The sequence below is a fragment of the Aegilops tauschii genome, chromosome 2 (assembly GCF_002575655.3).
Source record: "Aegilops tauschii subsp. strangulata cultivar AL8/78 chromosome 2, Aet v6.0, whole genome shotgun sequence".
NCBI classification, from domain to species: Eukaryota; Viridiplantae; Streptophyta; class Magnoliopsida; order Poales; family Poaceae; genus Aegilops; species Aegilops tauschii.
Genome location: NC_053036.3, coordinates 546,329,859 through 546,349,282, shown reverse-complemented (window position 1 = coordinate 546,349,282; position 19,424 = coordinate 546,329,859). Strand labels below are relative to the sequence as shown.

At 44.8% G+C, this 19,424-nt stretch overlaps 2 protein-coding genes across 2 annotated transcripts; both read right to left on the bottom strand.

Annotated features, from left to right (window-relative positions):
• Window positions 1-2,889: 2,889 nt before the first annotated feature.
• LOC109748503 (BIIDXI-like protein At5g11420) lies at window positions 2,890-4,608 on the bottom strand. The gene is made up of 3 exons (XM_020307526.4): window positions 4,347-4,608; window positions 3,761-4,258; window positions 2,890-3,588 (listed from the first exon to the last, which is right to left on the bottom strand). The coding sequence occupies exons 1-3, from the start codon at window positions 4,423-4,425 to the stop codon at window positions 3,044-3,046; spliced, it is 1,122 nt and encodes a 373-aa protein (XP_020163115.1). The 5' UTR covers window positions 4,426-4,608; the 3' UTR covers window positions 2,890-3,043.
• A 3,204-nt stretch (window positions 4,609-7,812) lies between these two features.
• LOC109748494 (villin-4) lies at window positions 7,813-16,200 on the bottom strand. Its single transcript, XM_020307518.4, has 23 exons — window positions 15,960-16,200; window positions 15,588-15,692; window positions 14,784-14,883; window positions 14,389-14,457; window positions 14,044-14,286; window positions 13,788-13,965; window positions 13,579-13,711; window positions 13,271-13,433; window positions 12,574-12,724; window positions 12,382-12,482; window positions 11,939-12,094; window positions 11,626-11,694; window positions 11,491-11,559; window positions 11,270-11,407; window positions 11,061-11,189; window positions 10,487-10,634; window positions 10,364-10,377; window positions 10,130-10,270; window positions 9,917-10,042; window positions 9,661-9,726; window positions 8,656-8,959; window positions 8,407-8,558; window positions 7,813-8,315 (listed from the first exon to the last, which is right to left on the bottom strand). The coding sequence occupies exons 2-23, from the start codon at window positions 15,641-15,643 to the stop codon at window positions 8,202-8,204; spliced, it is 2,820 nt and encodes a 939-aa protein (XP_020163107.1). The 5' UTR covers window positions 15,644-15,692; window positions 15,960-16,200; the 3' UTR covers window positions 7,813-8,201.
• Window positions 16,201-19,424: the final 3,224 nt, after the last annotated feature.

The following is a 19,424-nucleotide window of genomic DNA, read 5'->3' as shown; positions in this document are numbered from 1 at the left end:
TCCGCCTTCAAAAAAGACAACTCTTGACACTTAACTGTAAATAAAACATGAAAAAATAACGAAATTTCCAAGCGTGGTGGAGAAGAGTTTTGGGGAAATTTTCAGACACGGTGGAGAGATGAGTTTTGGCGGTGGAGAAATGAGTTTTGGCTTACTATGTTTACTCACAGACGGTCTCACATGTCAGTGATTTAATAAGCCAACGACCGTTGCCTTTCATGAGTGATACAACGGAGGTTACATGGTTTCTTGTGTGACATGCTGGACCAACTACGTGTGGGGGGGGGGGGGGGGGAGGCGAACATAATATTTACTTCAGTCTTATTGGTTGGCTAACCATGCCTTATTTTGTTAGTTTTTTTTAGAGAGAGAACGTCGGCCTTTATTGATCAAGCAACAAACTTACAAAGAGTCTCCCGGATGCAATCCGGAGCAGAATCAGAAATACAAAGACTAGTAGAAAACAAGCTTGATCTAACTAAGACATGAGCTAAAACATTAAGATGCCGACGCACATGCAAGAACGACACAGAGTGGAGACCATTTGCCACTTCCCTGGCCTCAGCCAAAACAGATCCCACCATGGAACGATCCAAGACTGGAGATTTCATGCGTTGCACCACTGAGAGGCAGTTTGACTTGAAAAACACATCAGCAAAGCCTTCCTCCCTCGACAAACGGACAGCTCGACGGAGCGCCATGGCCTCGGCCACTTCAGGATCCAACACACCTTTCACAGGTTCAGAGCAAGACGCCATGTTATACGCAGACCGGACCGAATACTCTCCAAATTTGGTAAAAGGCCAGCAAGCAAAATTTGGACCCCTGAAGCTGTTAACTGGAATCTAAAGGATATCATCAGCCACTTTCTCAGGAAAGAAAGCTCTCACGGTCTCCACATCCCAAGAGCCATTCACCTCGTCAAGAAGACAATGGACAATGGCGGTTACAGGAATGGGAGACAAAGGATGCATCATAGCCGGCGGTGTTGATGGAATCCAGTGATCAGATAGGATGCGTATGTTTCTACCGTCACCAATGCCCCCACTGAACACCTCTTTTCAGCAAGTCCCGACCATGTAGGATACCACGCCAGGTCGCCGAGGCAGTTCGAGGCATCGTGGCATTTCAAAAGTCCCCGGTTGGATAGTATTTGCCCTTCAGAACACGAGCACAAAGTGAATCAGGTACAGTGAGGAGCCACCATCCCTGCTTACCGAGCATTGCCTGGTCGAATAGCGCCATATCGCGAAAACCCATACCACCAAGCGACTTCGGGGTCGAGAGCCAAGCCCAAGATCTCTAGTGTACCTTCCTCTTTCCATCCTCTCGACCCCACCATTGATGGGCCACAATTTGGCGAAATTTCTCACACGTTGTTGCGATAGGAAGGCGAAAGCAGCTGGAGACAAATGTTGGGATGGCATGTGTAATTGATTTCAGTAGTGTTTTATTTCCAGCCCTAGACAATGGTCGGTCGGACCATCCAAAAATATTCTGTCATGCTCTGTCAGTCAAGAATGTGAAGGTGCTAGTAGGAGATTTCCCAACCTTCGTGGGCATCCCAAGATAAGAACCATGAAAATCCTCACTATGGACTCCAAGCTGAGACTTAACCCTGCTCTTGACACTATCCGGACAGTGATAGTTGGGTGTAGGTAAGATGCAGATTTCAGGCGATTGCTCGGATTGGATCGACACATCAACAATTGTCGAAATGTAACACTTGGTTTTGCACGTTCACATGACCGATAAAAAATCTAGTTATAAAGGTGTTGTCTTTTCTACCCCCACCCTCTCACGTCCTTAACTGTCGTCATCTTTATTGCATGCTCTCGAAACCACCTTGCTCCTCTCGAAATCATCACCCTAATCATTGCTTGACTCCGTTCCCCACTAACGACTAAATCGCGATGATGGTCTTTGGTGTAGGGCGTTCAACAAAGTGCATCACAGAGATGGACGGTGTTTTCGTTTGGAAGTGACACCTAGAAGCCGAGGTCACCGCCTTCTTCGTATCCTAGAAGGCCATAGGCAACAACAACCAGCGTGTCATCATGACCGTCGGATGCGACGTGACCAAATCGTTCAAGATCTAACGGTTAGAAGGGGATTCTAACATGATCAGTACCCTTACATGGCCCTCGGTTCACAATTGGAGAGGCTTTTCTGCATGGAGCCCATCCAACCTGTGCACGAACGCAGATGTTGGTGTGTAGTTTGCAGCTGACTCCGGCAGATGGATCCACTCACTCATTTACGTCTCAATGACAAAGAGTGGGAGATGATCACCCTCGACGATATTGTGAGGAAGATCGTCCAAGAGGCGAAGTGTTGACGGTTGCAATTTCATAGAGGGTACCACTTTAGCTTCAACAGGAAATTGGAACGTTGCCAATCAGCCAATGTCGTCGATCAGCCTGCCAACGCTATGTCAATCATGCAAGGGGAAGCTTCTTGACGAGGCGGGCGGACGCCACCCATCAGGTATTATTTCTATGGGAAGCTTCTTTTGGACTGATTTCAAACCGGTGCTGGAACGTGCACATATATGTCACACATGTGTAGTCAAGCAAGGACCTGTGGAGTGACCATCGCTGGCTTTCGTCTGTTGATGCAAATATGTTACATTTAAATCATATAAGAGTGCGCATGCTTGATGCATGCATGTGCATGTTGTTGTTTTTTGGTGTTGGTTGATATTTTGAGCTGTCCGATTTAAATCTAAGGGCCCCTATGCATCTTTTACATCGAGCCGTTTCCTTCAACCTCCAGCGTCCTCGCCTCGGCTACGGAGCTCCACGCGCGCCTCTGCCCACTTCTTCTCTGTGCAAAATCGACTTACGCGTGCAAAATTTTCGAGCAACTTACCTAGCCCACGCTGGGGAGTTTTGCGTCGTTGAAGTCTCCCTTCAGGGAGACTGTTATATATTGTGTCGTTGATGCAACGGCCTCGAGCGCGGCGCTCAACACAGGGCGCATCGAATGCCGGCCGGTACAAACGTAAGAAACTCCAAAACTACTGTAAAAAGATAGATATGCGCTACAAACGCAGCCGGCGGGCAGCGTGCACGCGCACCGGGACGAGCGAGACGTCGTCGACGACGGGCCCGCACAGCGTGGCGTCGGACTTCATGAGATGGTTGGAGCTCTGGAACACCACGCGCGTCTCGTTGGCGACCGCCGTGAACTCGAGCGCCGCGGGCGTGGACCCGCCCGTGCCGAGGGACTCGTACGGCACCCTCAGGGTCCCCCGCCCCGCGTACGCCTCCACCACCAGGGACCCGCTGCAGCCGTTGGCGGCGTCCCCCACGGCGAAGGACAGCCTGTACGCCCGCCCGGGCACGGTGCGCACCTCCTGCACCAGCGCGCCCTCCCGGCCGGCCACCAGCTCCACGGCGCGCGCGCCCCGCGGCACCGCGTGGTGCGGCGCGTCCACGTACTTGACCACCTTCGTGTCCGACATGACCGTCCAGCCCGACAGCGGCGAGTGCACGTCCTCCGTGATCGGCGGCACCAGCACGCCCCACGGGGTGCCGGGGAAGATGTACGGCCCCTGCTCGAAGTCCCCGTTCCTCAGCATGTTACCTGTCGATCGAGAGCTAGTTAGATTTCCAAGCTGATCATGGTGAGTTTCGGAATGGCGTTGAATCATGCATGATCTTGACATGCTGGGAATTATATATGTATATATATATATATATATATATATATATATATATATATATATATATATATATATATATATATTACGACGAACCCTTGGTGTGGTGGGGGGCGTAGAGGGTCTTGATGGCGACGGCGATGAGGAGGGGGCCGCACGCCGGGTCCTCCTCGACGCCGGTGTTGTGGATGCTCAGCCACCCGGTGCTGTGCCTGGCCTTGAAGGCCCAGGAGTAGGTGTCCCAGCCGGTGCTGGTGTACACGGTCTGGATCGGGAGCACGCCGAACTCGGGGTCGACCGACACGTTGAGCTTCTCGGCCTGGGCGCACGACCGCGCGGCCATGAAGGAGACGGAATAGAACATGTGGCGGGTGACGTTGAGCTGCTGCCGGATGGCGGCGTCGTTGCCCAGCCGCACGGCCGACGCGCCCGCCGGCAACGGCAGGATCATGTCCTCCTCCTTGTGCCCGGGCGCGATGTACTCCACGAACCCGGAGATCTCCCAGCTCGGTATGGCGTGGCGCGCCGTCACCACCGTGCCGTTCATCTCCGACTTGTCCGGCCCCTGCGCGAAGTCCCCGTTGGGCAACAGCCCTTTGCGCAACAAGAAGGTGCACTTGTCAGAAAAGATCACAATATATGGCCCCTGGAATTTCGTGGGATAAAGTTTCCGAGATGTTACCATCGGTGACGGCGGAAATGGCTCGGACGGCCAGGGCAACGAGCACAAAGAACGCCAGCGAGCGCGTGCTCCTCGCCATGATCTCCCCCAACTCCCTTTGGTCTCTCGAGCTCTGCTGGGGTGGAGGAGGTAACGGAGGAAAGCAGAGCTGCCGCGGCGGCTTTATAAGCAGTCCCGCGCGCCGCAGCGCCGCTGACCGAGGAGGCGTAGCCGTTGGGCAAGGCCACCGGCCGGGCGCGGCGCCGCGAGGTACGCCGCGGGAGGGCACGAGCCAGAAGGGACAACGGGCATATCTCGGTTTTCCAGTTGGCCGGCCGTGTGTCTTTGCCGCCAGATCGAGCTTCGGGCACCCTGCCTGTCCCTGCGCGTGTTCACGTGGCGCTCCGTTTCGTTCGATGCGTACGAAGGTTCCGCCTCCAGTTTCTGTGTGCGCTCCGTCTCGTGCCTCGGGCGGCGTAGCGACGGCCTGCGCCGTGGCTAGTGGCCACCGACGCGCAATCTGGGCCAGCCAGTGCGCGGCCGGCGCCGCGGCTCCCGCCGGTTGCCCGGTTAGCGTCGCACAATGCTGCCCACGATGAAGGTATTGTTCGTCCAATGTTTCGATTCCCTCGGCTGCCGTTCCCACCGACCATTTTTCCTCTTGTTCTTTGCCTTGTCCAAGATCATTTTCAAATCGGATCATTTTTTTTTTTTGCCAACTCGCTTCACCGGAAGTCTCCTCATCTCCTATATACTGTACTACCTCCGTCCAGGTTTATTATTCCCCTTAGTATTTTGTGTCAAACTTTGACCATAGATTTAACTAATAAAATAATAATGCATGTAATAAAAAATTATATGATTAGATTCACATTCGAATATAGTTTTCAATGATATCATTTTTGTTACATGCATTAACATTTTGTTAGTTAAATCTAAGATCAAAACTTAGCACAAAATGCGAAGGGAACCAATAAACCACGACGGAGGTAGTACGTACTATATTAAACTTCAGCATATTTGGAGGTCAAAACCGGCGCACAACTTGTGTTCTTCGGTATTAATTTGGTTTCTATTTGTTTGTTTGGCTTGTGGCCTTGTAGTTTAAGGTATATCTGAATATCACCGAGCTCTGTTTGAAACTCATGCTTTGGTATTCATAATCCTATATTGTTTATAAACCTGGCAGCGGAGAGGTCGAAGGTGGGGAAGACCTAAATCTAGGGCTTTCCGAGAGAGTCTCCCCTGTGGGATACGAACTAAAGGGTTACATGGAAAGGCCCATCATAGGTGAGCCGACCTACTTGTCCTAGCAGCCGACTTTCACTCCGCACACCAACTCCAACTCCTAGGCTTAGCTTGGTCTTCTGGACAGATCCATCCTCCTATATTGTCGCTACTCGTTGCATCCGGAAACAGGATAGTCCAACTCAACCACATCTATCGGATCGATATCTCTATATCCATGACCTTTCAAACATGATCATCAGCTGATAGACATGCTACATTTTGGATATGTGGCCCCCGTATCCTCCGCAACTAGGGACATTAGAATAATGTCATGGTATAATATAGAGTTTCACAAACTAATCACGTATTCCATGTCTAAGATGATATTCAATGGCCAATGTTAATATCTCATGAATACAAGGAACTTGATCATCACATGATTGCCTCTAAAATAAGGCACATTCCTAACCTAGTGATCGTTCTTGATCGTTGGCATAGGTTGTTTATTCTTTCATGAACATATATGTCTTTCACATTGCTTGGTTCTACAAGTAGTTGATGTTGCTTAGTACTTACCATGTGATAGCACCGCTCTCAACTCGTATAAACTGTGTAAAGTCTGTTTCCCTAGTTTGATTTACAATTTGGATTAGATTGCTTAACCAATGCTTGGCAAAGAAGACCGCTTGCAATTGGATATGTTGAAAATGTTTGTATTGTCAAACTCCTTGGTTTGTTTGGTTGCCTATAACAATCACATGTACCTCTCGCCCTAATCAACAGAACTCATGATCAAGACCTACACTTTTATCCTCTTATATTGCTTGGCCCTACCATGCCTGATTTGAATATCATTCATGCATGCTAAGCTAGTCATACAAATAAGAGGCCTAAGGCAATAAGTACTTATGTAGACCTCTCATTTGTTAGACTTAGCCCTTGTGCAGTGCAACAATAGGCGGATCCTGAAAATTTTACATTACAAACCACATTGAGCTCAAATTTTTACATTGTGTGGATTGTGTCAAATCCATATCGCTCTCCTTTTTATATGAGTTGAGCTAAACGCAATCTAGCTCACTCAAAATCGACCAGTTGGCAATTCTGACGCTGGACCAAACCAAGTTGCCTCAAGTGGAGTTTGGCAACAGGTTGTACCTATGTTTATTGCCAGCAGGGCCTCGGCCACAACTCCATACTATCACCTCGTACATAAATTTCGAGTGCCACAACTCTGTCCATTTATTTGGTCATCACACATGTAGAGATGGCACGATCGGCAACTACAGACCTGAATCAAGAGGTGTGGCTGATGGACATAGCGTATTGAGCCCGTCCATAGAGGACTCCTTACCCATGGCATTTAAGCCATTGGATAGAAAATAGAGGGCCATTATAAGGCTAGATCAGTAGCACGCATTTCCAAAATAGACCTTCTATTTCATCAAAAGCAACCTATGGAACGCATCTCACTATTCCATCAATAAATTTATTATCTTTTATTGTCCAAACAGAAAAGTCATAAAATTTGAATCGAATGTCCAATTTCGGATCCATTTTGACCATCATCTTCGAAACAACAGCAATGTCAGATATGTTTTCAAAATTTGAAATATTCACTTTTTTGCAACTTGACTGACAACTTTTTTTTTTTTCTAAAACCACACATTTCTTCATGGAGTTTCAAATTGTGTTTCACCAAGTTCCACTGTTGCTTGATGATTTCTCAATTCCATACGTGTTTCACTATGGTAAAATTGTGGTTTGAGTTTTACCGACTTTCTGTCAAACTTCATCTTAGACCTTGAAACTTATTTGAAATCTCACTAGTTGTGGGAAACATCATTGAAATGACGACGACAGGGAGAAAGCACAATGAATAGTTGTAACCTCACTTAGCCCTTTTTTGAAACCTCAGCTAAATCTCAGTTAATAAACATCAATAAGATGGGACATACAATGAATAACGGAAACCTAAATTAAAACTCAACTAATCTTTGTGCATCTTATAAAAAATCATTCTTTTTGTGAAAACCGCAATTAAATTGAAATGTGGCACATGAGAAACTTGAAACACCAAAACAATGAAACTACTGCGGAATCCGGAGCACGGATTGGCTTTGACAAATACATATTCATTACTTCTAAAATGTGCATCTTGTCCATCGTTTTCCCATCCAACGGCCCAAAAGCCACAGATGCAGCAGTGGTAACCCATATTCAGATGCAACGAGAATACTGGATACATTCTCGCTGATGGATGATTAATGGCAGCTACCCACGCCATAAATCTTTATTGATGCAATAAACAAAACGAATTTGGCGACTGAGCAGGTTCAACAGTCTGCTGTACATATGTTTAGGCGCCCTTGTTTCGCACCTGAACCTCTGACGCACCAGGCTACAACTCATTCCGATCATGCTTATCTCTGCTGCCCGGCAGGCACACAAACGACCAACCTTATAAAAAATAAAAAGAATACAAAAACGCCGAGCCCCAGAACAGAACCTGCCTGAGCTCTGATCAGTAGAGAAAAACACCCCTCAGAGACCTATATTTACTGGAAGAAGCAGAGCCTAGGAAAATAATCGATTCGAGCTAGGTGAAGAGAAGAACCCCGCAAAATTGGTCGGCATTCAACGGGGCTAAAAGAGCTGCACTGCAGATTTCAGCTTGTTCTGCTTCCACTTGGGGAGCTTGTAGAACGCTGTCCTTCTCATGGCCAACTTTTCGCGGAACTCGGCCGCCGATAAGTAGATCTGTATTCGGTTTACAGAAGCAGCAGCAGCACATGTCAGGTAGCAGTACACGAGGGGGTGGGGAGTGGAAGAGGAACAGTTCATCAGTCACCTCGCGCTGGGTGATGTCGATGTCGGGCGCAGGATCCTCGGATGTGGTTACCAGGCGTTCGTACGGGAAGACTGTACGCCCCTCGTCATCCTCTGGCTCGTCGTCGCCTGCGCCATCTTCCTCCTGTATTGTCTTCCCTGCCTCTTGGCTCGCTTAATTTTGCAAAGGTCCAGAAAGGAGATATGTAAGGCAACAGAAGTCCTATCACAATTGGCATCACAAAGTCTAAGCAGTTGTATTGCACAATACCTTTTACTGACTTCGGTATTGTTCTTTTCAAGGGACCCTCCAAAGAACTGGTGAGCTCACTGATAGCTGCTTCTTTCGACGTATCAGGTCCGGTTGATTTAGGGAAAAGCTTCTTAACAGCAGGGGGAGGGGTGGAAAGATTCCTGGTACTAGGTTTCTCAAAGGCAGAAGTTAATGCTGCAAAGGCCGGAGATCTGCCTCGAACGCGGTGGCACTCCGGGCTGGTGGACATGCTTCTTGAGCGCTGAGCTTTATCTTGTGCTGCACCTCTTCCTGAAACTGCTGGTGTTCGGCGTTTTGGTTTCTGACAACGCAGAGTAGAGATGTTTTGCAAAGGGTCGTTAAAGCAATTTATCAGTAAAACAAAATAATACCAAGATGCATACTACTTAAGATTGTAGTTGAAAGATACTAGTGCCACCATACATGACCAAAAGTAAAACTGTACTGATCAGTTCCAAGTTATGTAATTGAACAAGAAAAAAACAGTTATTCCACTAAAGGACTATTGTTACCCAGTTCGTACACCTTATTTCGAAATAAAGTAAAATAATAAACTCGTCACCAGGCACTAGCCACCTGTGGTACTTTTATTTAGAACAAACAGCCGAGGACCACAGGGAGGCCAGGCATCGACCCTGGGTGGGCTGAGCGAGGTCAGACATCCAACTAAGTGATACTCAATTATCTCCTTATTTCAAACTAATGTGCAGCATTGTGTTTAGGCTCATTCATGTAGATGACAAAATGGCTCTACAAATGCTGAACAATGGGCTCATTCATAGGACTGTCGACTGTACGAGAGGTAATGATCATTAGTCAGTAGTCACATGCATATATGCACACTTCAGCACCAATATCCACAAATGCAAGAGTATATCACAAAACATGGGAAGACTCAGTCAGCCACTAACAAAGCAAAGAAATGACAGAATGGAAGTATCGTTTACAAGCCATGGAACCTAAGATTTCCACCGACTGCAAGATGATTAGATTAAGACTTACATCAAGCAATTTAGTTGCTCCACCCTTTAAAATGGCAAGCTTCCTTTGGTATGAACTGCCATGCATCTGCAACAAAAATAAGAGTTAGTGAGATGCATTTTATTCTAGAACTAAATAAGGATTAAGGGATAATTAGGTGCTTGTGCAATCATAAATAAACAAAAACTGCAATTAATTTCACAACAAGCACATGCAATTTATATACCAACTAACAACCAATGCCTCACCAAAAAAGCAAAAAAGAAGAAAAACGTACCAAAGATTTTGCAGAGTCCCAGGTGAAGAACCTAGTAAAAAATTGAGGCTCACTTCCTTCCGAGACAGTGAAAATCGTTGTTTCCCGGGAGAGATTTTCCCTAAGGAAATCGCGCACGAGAAATTTCTGGCACAGTTGCAATGAAAAAAAGAAAGTAAGAGAGCAAATAGGAAATGTGAGTTCTAATTAGACTACGCAAGATTTTGTTATTACCTCTCCAATATCCATAGCTTGTGTTTTCACTTTAGCATCAACCTCCTGACCGAACCAAACAAATATGTACGAGTGACAATATAGAACAAAAACATCCTCTGCTATCAGATCATCCTGAGTAAAGTGATATATTTCTTTGACCTGTTCAAGTAGAATTTGAAAGAAATTGGCATTAGACATGCAAATGGACGGGCATTCTCAGGTAGAAAACCTTCACGCTGTTGTTTTGCTTACCCTCAAGTTGCCATCTTGAACCCCCAACAGCAATATTGTTGGCACCGGAAAAACAGAAGTGTCAGTACATGTTGGAATGCAAACTCCACTGAGTAGGACATCATATAATGACTTTGTGAATACCTTTGGGTAAGATGCATGAAAAAAGACGAGGGTCACTTTCCTGCTCTGTTTCTATTTTCTTGTTTGAATACTTCACTTTACCACCCAGTAATTCCCAGAATTTATCAGTTTCTCTGCCCTCCTTCTGTGATCTGGATGGCAGATCTGACTGTATAACCAAAAAGGGAAGCACAAATTAAAAGATAAACAAATGGATAGCCGAACCAAAGTCAAAGCTATTTCAGAGCATAATCAAATAACACAATTCAAATCAAATCAACCAAGATAGCAAGGAGGGCGGTGGCAATGGTGATAACCAAACAATACGATTCAAAACATCAGATAACCACAGATAATTATTAGAATTATATATATCATGATTAAAATGAATAGACGCCATTTACTCTCGTGGGCACTTCTTTTTTTTCCTTTTTCATGGCAATTGGAGTACATATACTAATGATGTAAACAAGAGCTCATTTTATGCCATGTATTGTTCCTTCAAGACTAATGAGCTCAGATACTGAATTTGCAACTGACACAGAGGAAAGTTGCATAAATACAAAAAAAAATGCCTAGGGAAGATTGTTCGCACCTTAATTGCATCTAGCTGTCTCTCAATTAACTCCTGATCCAGTGAGGTAGTCAGGTTCCCAATCCATGTGAACACACTGTTTCCATCATGTAGAATGTAACAATATGACGAATTTAAGGATGAAGACACCTAGTGAAAGGATGGTAGAGATAAAGCAAATGATATGAAGATATGATCTTAATCACAAAAAAAAATGATTATGAACTTACTGCATCTACTTGAATTGCTTGCATGTTTTCTGGTCCTGAGCCTTGAATCCGGAATAGCGCGAGTCCAGCTTCAGAGTAACTATCATCATCCAGACCATTTTCAGCAATGAATTTCTTGTATCCAGAGCTAAGACCACCCTACATCGGAAATTAGTGAGATAATAGATGTTACATTCAACTCGAATTATCTATCTAACAACGTCAGTCTGTCAGAAGCAAACCTTAAACACTTGGAGACTCTGAAATATGACAAAGAACTGAATTGGTTCTTTCCCTTCATAAAGGCGAGCCTGCACAGAAGAATAAATTAGAGAGTGGAAACAAGATTCACATATGAAAAACTAATGGGTTACTACCATGGTAGCCTGGAATTTTGCAGCCTGAACCATCTTGCTAGCCAGTGAAATTGCTGACACCCTCTCCTCCTGAAAGCAATTAAGATCATTTGAATGCACAAACCCGCATTTAAAATAGGCAAATACACAACTATTTGTCCAAAAATCTGTTGTCTTATCAACAGAGAACAGGAAACGACTAGCAGCTTAACACTGCTAATCTTCAGTTATTTTGGCTAACAAATTCAGAACAGATATCAATTACTGATTACCACCCATGTGTCATATCAATTCCAAACTCATATCTCGACTTGGTTTTGTGTATGGATAGTACCTCAACACTCTTATTCCCAAACCATGTTCCAATAAGACATTCCTCTTTGTCCTCTCCAGTATATGTGTATTGAAAAATGTAGCAATCTCCAGTGTAAAATTTTGATTGTTCGGATGATGCCAGAAGAGTCTTGGCATTTCCATTTACACGCCAGACCTGATGTCAAGATGTAGAATACAAAACCACCATCAAACATGGACCAAGATAAAATGGATGAATGCTGTTATGCAAAGAAAATTTTGTTGGAGGGTGAGCACAAAAGGTAAATGAGTGCAGATCAATGGCATGGCTGGGTTTAGGGATTTACAAGATGACTAATTTGTATGTGGACTATTCAAAGAGACCTAGCAGACTAGCACCTTAAAACATGTATGCACAAGACAGATAACCACTGATCACTACTCATACAATACAAATTTATAGGAAGTCATCAAAAAGAATACCTGTAAATGACCAGTGCAATCAATATAAGACTCAGGTTCTTCTGTTACAGGTGCACTTTTCATCAAGCCCTTGACATCTAATCCTTGACTTTTGAGGAGAGCTGTATAAAGAAAATACTAGATAAATATGTGTGATTTAATGAACCTTTTGGCAATCCGTAATACCAAAACTGATAATTTATAGACAGTAACCTGCAACTTTGCCTCTTCCGTCCTCAGACGACAATTTCAAATCAGGAGTTGGTGGCCACTCATTAAATTTTGACTTGAACGTTACTGTTTCGTATCCCTCAATCATTTTCATAACATGTGATTTTGTTCGGCTATCACCAGTGAGCAATTTCTGTACAAAAGTAAAGCATACTGAGCACGCAGCAACATAAAATATAAAACATGAGCATACTTTGATTGTAGGATTAGAAAGATATTTCCAGAGAATGCTATATGATATTTCTCCAAGGTGGTACTTTTTCTAAAGTCAGTTGAATATATAATGTATTGTTGTCGTTCTGAGACGGAAATAAGTAAACCTTCAGAAAGAACATGTATTAATGCATCCAAGTTGCTCCAGAACATTATCATACTTCTCTACAAAACTATAGTTGACTGTTGAGAATCAACAGGACATATTATAGTATCAGCTAGCAAGTGAGAACATTCATATTAAAAAAATGACAAGCGCTCTCAAGGCGACATGCACCCAAACAGTTCCCAGAACTCAACTGAGGTTGGTGAGGAGGTTAAGCAGCCTCCCCCTACAACCGGGTCACTTTCATGTTCCCACTTAGTGAAAATTTTACACTCTGGTCATCAGAGCCTTCAGGCTTTATAATACTTTTGCATAGATGTAATTAATATGTAGTAGAATCAATCTAGGCATACAAATTACCTCGGCAGCTTCACTTGCACCTTTCCTCTGTTGCAAAGAAGTAGTTCTGCCCATCCAAACATACATTTGAGCACCACAATCTAACAAGTAGCATTTGTTTGTCTCAAGCAAATCATGCGTCAACGATTCAAAACCAATAGGCTCCAGCTGTCCTTGATTAAAACTGAGAAGTCACAAAAATAGCTACTCAGTTGGATATTCAAGAGTTAATATATCTCACAGTCATGGATGAAATCATGTGGATATCAAATTACTCTTATTGGCTACTGATGATGTTGTGCTATGGGTATTTAGTGGTAATCAATTACCATAGCAATTTGACTGCAGCTTCTGTTTCTTCCCCAGTCTCCTCTGAAGCTGTCTTCCTCGGAAGAGGAGCAAAGCCACCAAACAAAGCCCAAAATTCACCAGCTTCGGCATCAGCCATCAACTTTCCATCCTCTACAGAGGACTCTCACTTGTCAGATCTTGTAAACGTGATTAGAAATACTCGAGGCACATTATGAGAGTTGCTTACCAACAGCTGCGACTTCACACTTCCCCTCATGGAAAGTATCTTTGATATACTGCACAACTTCGAGAGCTTTTCCTCTCTCTTGAATACATGAGTTGGAGCCATTGAACTGGAATATTTTGGACTTGGTATCCAAAATAAATATGTCGTCGTGGTTGAGGGAAGATCGAGCAAAAGGAACCTGGTTCGTGAAGTAGCCAGCACAATCAAGAAATGAACTAACCTTAAATTGGACAGGACAGTGATTTAGAAAGCTTACCTCCTTAACATGAACAACATGCTTTCCTCTGCACACGTATAACCTGGTAACGTGCTCCTGCTCATTGACTTCTACATGATTGAACCCAGAAGCTACCCCTCCTGGCTGTGGCATGATACATGGTCTAAAATATGAGAGCAACTTTTCAGTTTCATTGCCTTGCGATTCCCGGTACTGGACAGCACGCCCTCCAAGTGCAGCGTCAAGCTCCACAGTTAAAATTGCAGCAGTTCCTGCTTCATCCTTCAAGGACAAATATTAAGCATGTTAGTTGTCGCAAAGCCTGGGAAACAGGTCGGAATAGCTAAATCAAGTGGTGCATTGCCAAATGATTTGAGAATATACCTGACTAGTATCTTTACCAAGCCAATAATGGATATCATGGCGGAAGGAACCGTTTTTCAAGGCTGTTGTCTGTAGGGAGACAAAAGAACATGAGGGCGGGATCTTTTGGTTCCGTAAGCAATAACGTAAGAGCTGAATTCGAGCCATATACAAACCGAACATCAAGATAAAATAAGTGTATTGGCATAAACAACCTAGCTTGTTATGGATATGAATAATATGATGCACCAAAATGATTAAATATTGTACTGATATAGTGACGAGAAAGCTAATATTATATCTTGACCTAAGTTTTTTTATTTTCAAAATGAAAAATTCTTCTACTTCTACAATTATGCACCAACAATGTTCCAAACGAAAAATGCCTGCATAACAATGCATAAATATGCCCATACCTTTAAGATGATATATGAATCACCCATGTAAAATTTTCCATGTGAAGATGTCGGTACAGGAACTGGCTTGAAATTTTCAATACGCCATATCTCCAAACCGCTGTATTGTAATTAAGGAGCACTATGGGCGTATATGACACTCCTATGAACAGTACTTATGGGGATCAATGAAGAAAAGGAACTTCAAAAGGAAAAAAAAATGCATTCTTTATCAGCATTTACTATTGTTTGCTTGATCTTTGCTTTAGACTCATCATCCTTACTGTTTTGTTTACTCACCGTTCCAATATAGTGTATCTAGCCATTTCTCTACTTCTTGTCCATAATGCAGAAAAGCTTGAGCATCTTTGTATAAATAAGAATGCAACACTGTGACCATTATACAAATTACAAAAGGCCCTTACTTCTACCACTAAACAATGAGCATTGACGACATGATAGGTCTTCTAGTTCATGTTTGCTACCGACTGAACTGTGTTAGCGCAGCATTTTAACCATGAAAGAACTACTAGTATGACTTGGAACGGGGAGGGGGTACGACTTGTGGCAATTAAATGAAGAAATTTAAATAAGCATTACTTGTTGTCTACATCCTTAATACTATTCAGAATAGAAATTCAACAAAGTGTACTGTTAGAAACAGTTCTATCCCATCGATATAATAGACCTAGATGATTTCTGCTTCTTCTGCCGAGGAAAATCGTCCTGACCAGGCCCAGCCTATAATCTCAAGAAAAAACCTAGAAATAGCGATGATTAAAGTGCTTTAGCAAAACTGATGATTGAAAGCCATGAAAAGGATACTCCTTCTGTCCAGCCCCGCGGAAAGCCGGATCCAAATTCTTCATGGAAATAGACATGATGGATGTCGCCCAAGAACCCTCGAATCAAAGGGGCGCTGGCGTTACTCTGCAACAGAAAAATGATCACCCATTATATTTTATTAACAAAACCAATCATTCGCCGCCAAAATCCGCGACGCTGCAAGCGCCCCCGAATTCAGCAATCCACCCAATCCCGGCACCCCGATATAAAAAGGCGGGCACAATTTCGTGCCCATAATGCCCCAAATCACCACGACGATCGGCGAAAAGAAACCCGCAGAGAGTTCGCTCCCATTGATTCGGAGAGGAGGGAAGAAAGAGAGAATACGGATGGATTCAGAGACTCGCTCACCTGAAGCCGCCCGTGCTGGCCTTGTCGACGGGATTGGGGAATTTTTGGGGGTGGAGAGAGAGGGAAGCAGCATCCGTAGGGAGAAGGAGAGGGGCCGAAGTAAATGGCCATCCGCCGAGATCGGGTCCGGAGGGGGAAGAGGTAAACTGTGGAAGCTCAGCTTTTTTTCCAGTCCGTTCGTTGGCTTGGCCTGGCCTCCAGCGGAACCCCTTTTGCTCGTTTCGTCCTCATCTCGGCGATTTGCGGTCCACGACCATCAGATTTGAGCTGGCGGCTATCTGTGTCACTCCAGTTGTCCTTTTCCAAAAAAGCTCCCTCCGTTTTATAATATTTCTTTTTTAATACGCAAAATTTGTGTACCTTTTTTTTTAGAACCAAGCATACACTTATGCAATGGTAGTAGTATACTCCTTAACCATCTGTTGCCTCACTAAATCATGCACTCCTGCCACCACTTTGTGGTCATCTGATGCCCTTGTTGTGGCTGCAATCTGGTGAGCCAGCTCGTTTTGAGCTCTGTTGATCACCCTGACCTCAAACCTTTGAAAGGCATTTGAGGTTTTCTTTATGTCAGCTATGATTGCATAGCTAGACGACTTGCAGGGGTCCTCCGAGATCAAGTTCCGGCCCACTGCAGCGCAGTCCACCTCCAGGATTATAGGTCCCCCATAAATGTTCAACAGTTCAGACATTCCCATCAGTACAGCAGCTGCCTCTGCCTCTTCTACCGAGTTGCACTGGCTCAGCCGACGTCCGACGGACAAGTGGACAAAACCCCGATGATCTCGGGCTACTGCTCCTCCCCAAGTGTCCTCTGACTCTTTAAGAAAGGCAGCATCACAGTTGATTTTTATATACCCAGTTGCAGGTGCTATCCAGCGATTATTTTCCGGGGGTGCAGGCTTGGCTGTGCTCTGATCAAAAAGTGTGATTGCTTGTTTGCTAACAGGCATGTTAACAGCCTGCTCGGCCGCTAACAATTCTTCGCCCAGTCTGAGGAGTTGATGCATTGCTCCCGTGACAGTATCCTTCCCATCCCCATGGATGGTGTTGTTCCTGAGACTCCAGGCTTTCCACAGTATCATCAAGATCCTGTTTCTGATGCTAGCTGATTGTGGCAGAAGGAGGTTCTGCAGCCAATCCACTCCCGTTCGTCTGAACTCAACTTCCTTGGGGATGTCCCATTTAGCCCTCATGGCAGCTCTCAACGCCCTGCTTCTTGTGCATGAAACAACCGCATGGAACTCATCCTCACTTTCCATTCCACATAAAGCACATGTGTCTTCCTTCACAATGGTCCTTCTGAAAGTGTTATGTTTTGTTGCCAAAGTTTGGTTCGCCACTCTCCACCCAAAAAAATTTATTTTCTCTGGGATGTTTGCTTTCCATATGACATCCCAAATGCTTCTGTTCCCGGGTTCACTCGACGAGCTAGAGGGAGCCTCCCTTCCATTTCTACTTAGTGTGACGGCAAGTTTGTAGGCGCTCCTGACGGTAAAGACGCCAGACTTTTCATAGTGCCAAGCCACACAATCCTCTACTTCAGCAGCGGGGATTCGGATTTTGCAGATTTCGTCTGCATCAAAAGCATGAAATTTTTTCCTTATGAGGTCAACGTTCCATTCCTTTGTGTCCGAAAGCATTAGCTGGTTGACCCATCTCAGTCTAGAGCGGCTTATGAAACGTGTTGTTTTTAGGCCTTCGTCTCATGGAATCCATTGGTCTCTCTCAATTTGGATTTTCCTTCCGCTGCCCACTCTCCATATGAGACCCTTTTTCAGAAGCTCGAGTCCAAATTCAATGCCTCGCCACGCGGGGGAAGCATCTGAGGAGAATACAGTATTCAGTAATTCTCCGTTGGGGTAGTATTTAGATTTTAGGACCCGGGCACACAAGCTGTTCGGAAATTGCAGCAGCCTCCATCCCTGCCTGGCTAGCAGCGCTTGATTGAAATAATGCATATCACGGAAGCCTATGCCTCCATCCCGCTTAGGTTTTGTCATATTTTCCCATGACATCCAATGAACTTTTCTATGTTCATCCTTGTCTCCCCACCAGAAGTCTCTGATTAATTTTTCATACTTATCACAGAAGCTTTGGTTGAGCTTGAAAACCCCCATGACGTATACTGGCAAAGATTGTACAATTGATTTAACATTGACTTTTTTTGCTGCTTGGGACATGAATCTTTCATTCCAGTTATTACATCTCTTTCCAAAATTTTCCAAGATCGGTTGGAAGTTCTCATCTTTCATTCTTCCCTCCGGTGTTGGCTAGTAACAATGTACGTGTAATGCACGTTTATATTGAGTAGTATATTAGTTGCATGTTATATTAGGTAAGTATATCTGTTGCACATTGTCATTTGGTAAGATATCAATTACTTCTTCACGGAATGATAGGATATTAATTACATGGCAGATTTCAAGGGATAGCGTTGAGTCAAAGCGTGTTTATAACCAATGGCAGTGGTGGGTAATTAGAACGTTAAACATGTTTGGTGCTTAACATTGGAGCGATTTGAACCGCTAGATAACATGATTTGATGGTCGAAATGGTTTGTATCTGCCCATTTGGGTCTTTTTATATTGGTATAGATATAGATATAGATAATAGAAAACAAAACGACGAGTACATATTTAGATTATATCACACGACACGTACACTAGAGACGCGAGGGTAATGCACCTGAGCCCCGAGGAGACAGAAGAGTCTATCTCTCGCTTTTCATCGATACTAGGTCAAAGTATTAAAAATCATTACTCCCTCTGTTCACTTCTGTAAGTCATTTTAGACAACTCAAACTAGGTTGTTTTGCACATTGTCTGAAATGTCTTCAACGTCTTATAAAAGTGAACAGAGGGAGTAGAAGAGCTTGAAGTGATTCATTCCGGTGTTAGAACACAGCCGCCGCCTCCCAACCCTAGGCGTCACCGCAGCTTTCGCGCCGCCTCTTCTTCCCTGTCCGGCAGCCGGGATCCATCCATCTGTTGGGGAACGTAGTAATTTCAAAAAAAAATCTACGCACACGCATGATCATGGTGATGCATAGCAACGAGAGGGGAGAGTGTTGTCCACGTACCCTCGTAGACCGAAAGCGGAAGCGTTAGCACAACGCGGTTGATGTAGTCGTACGTCTTCACGATCCGACCGATCCAAGTACCGAACATACGACACCTCCGAGTTCAGCACACGTTCAGCCCGATGACGTCCCGCGAACTCCGATCCAGCAGAGCTTCACGGGAGAGTTCCGTCAGCACGACGGCGTGATGATGGTGCTACCCACGCAGGGCTTCGCCTAAGCACCGCTACGATGACCGAGGTGGAATATGGTGGAGGGGGGCACCGCACACGGCTGGAATAGATCAACAGATCAACTTGTGTGTCTAGAGGTGCCCCCCTGCCCCCGTATATAAAGGAGCAAGGGGGAGGCGGCCGACCAGGAGGAGGGCGCGCCAAGGGGAC

What these genes read in the sequence shown, in the direction of transcription:
- LOC109748503 (XM_020307526.4), bottom strand. Translation starts at nt 4,425, where the DNA reads ATGGCGAGGAGCACGCGCTCGCTGGCGTTCTTTGTGCTCGTTGCCCTG. An exon ending in CATTTCCGCCGTCACCGATG is followed by an intron (nt 4,259 to 4,346) that starts GTAACATCTCGG and finishes TGTTGCGCAAAG; the next exon opens with GGCTGTTGCCCAACGGGGAC. An exon ending in CGCCCCCCACCACACCAAGG is followed by an intron (nt 3,589 to 3,760) that starts GTTCGTCGTAAT and finishes CTCGATCGACAG; the next exon opens with GTAACATGCTGAGGAACGGG.
- LOC109748494 (XM_020307518.4), bottom strand. Translation starts at nt 15,643, where the DNA reads ATGTCTATTTCCATGAAGAATTTGGATCCGGCTTTCCGCGGGGCTGGA. An exon ending in CGGAAGAGGCAAAGTTGCAG is followed by an intron (nt 12,483 to 12,573) that starts GTTACTGTCTAT and finishes TTCTTTATACAG; the next exon opens with CTCTCCTCAAAAGTCAAGGA. An exon ending in TCGACATCACCCAGCGCGAG is followed by an intron (nt 8,316 to 8,406) that starts GTGACTGATGAA and finishes AACCGAATACAG; the next exon opens with ATCTACTTATCGGCGGCCGA.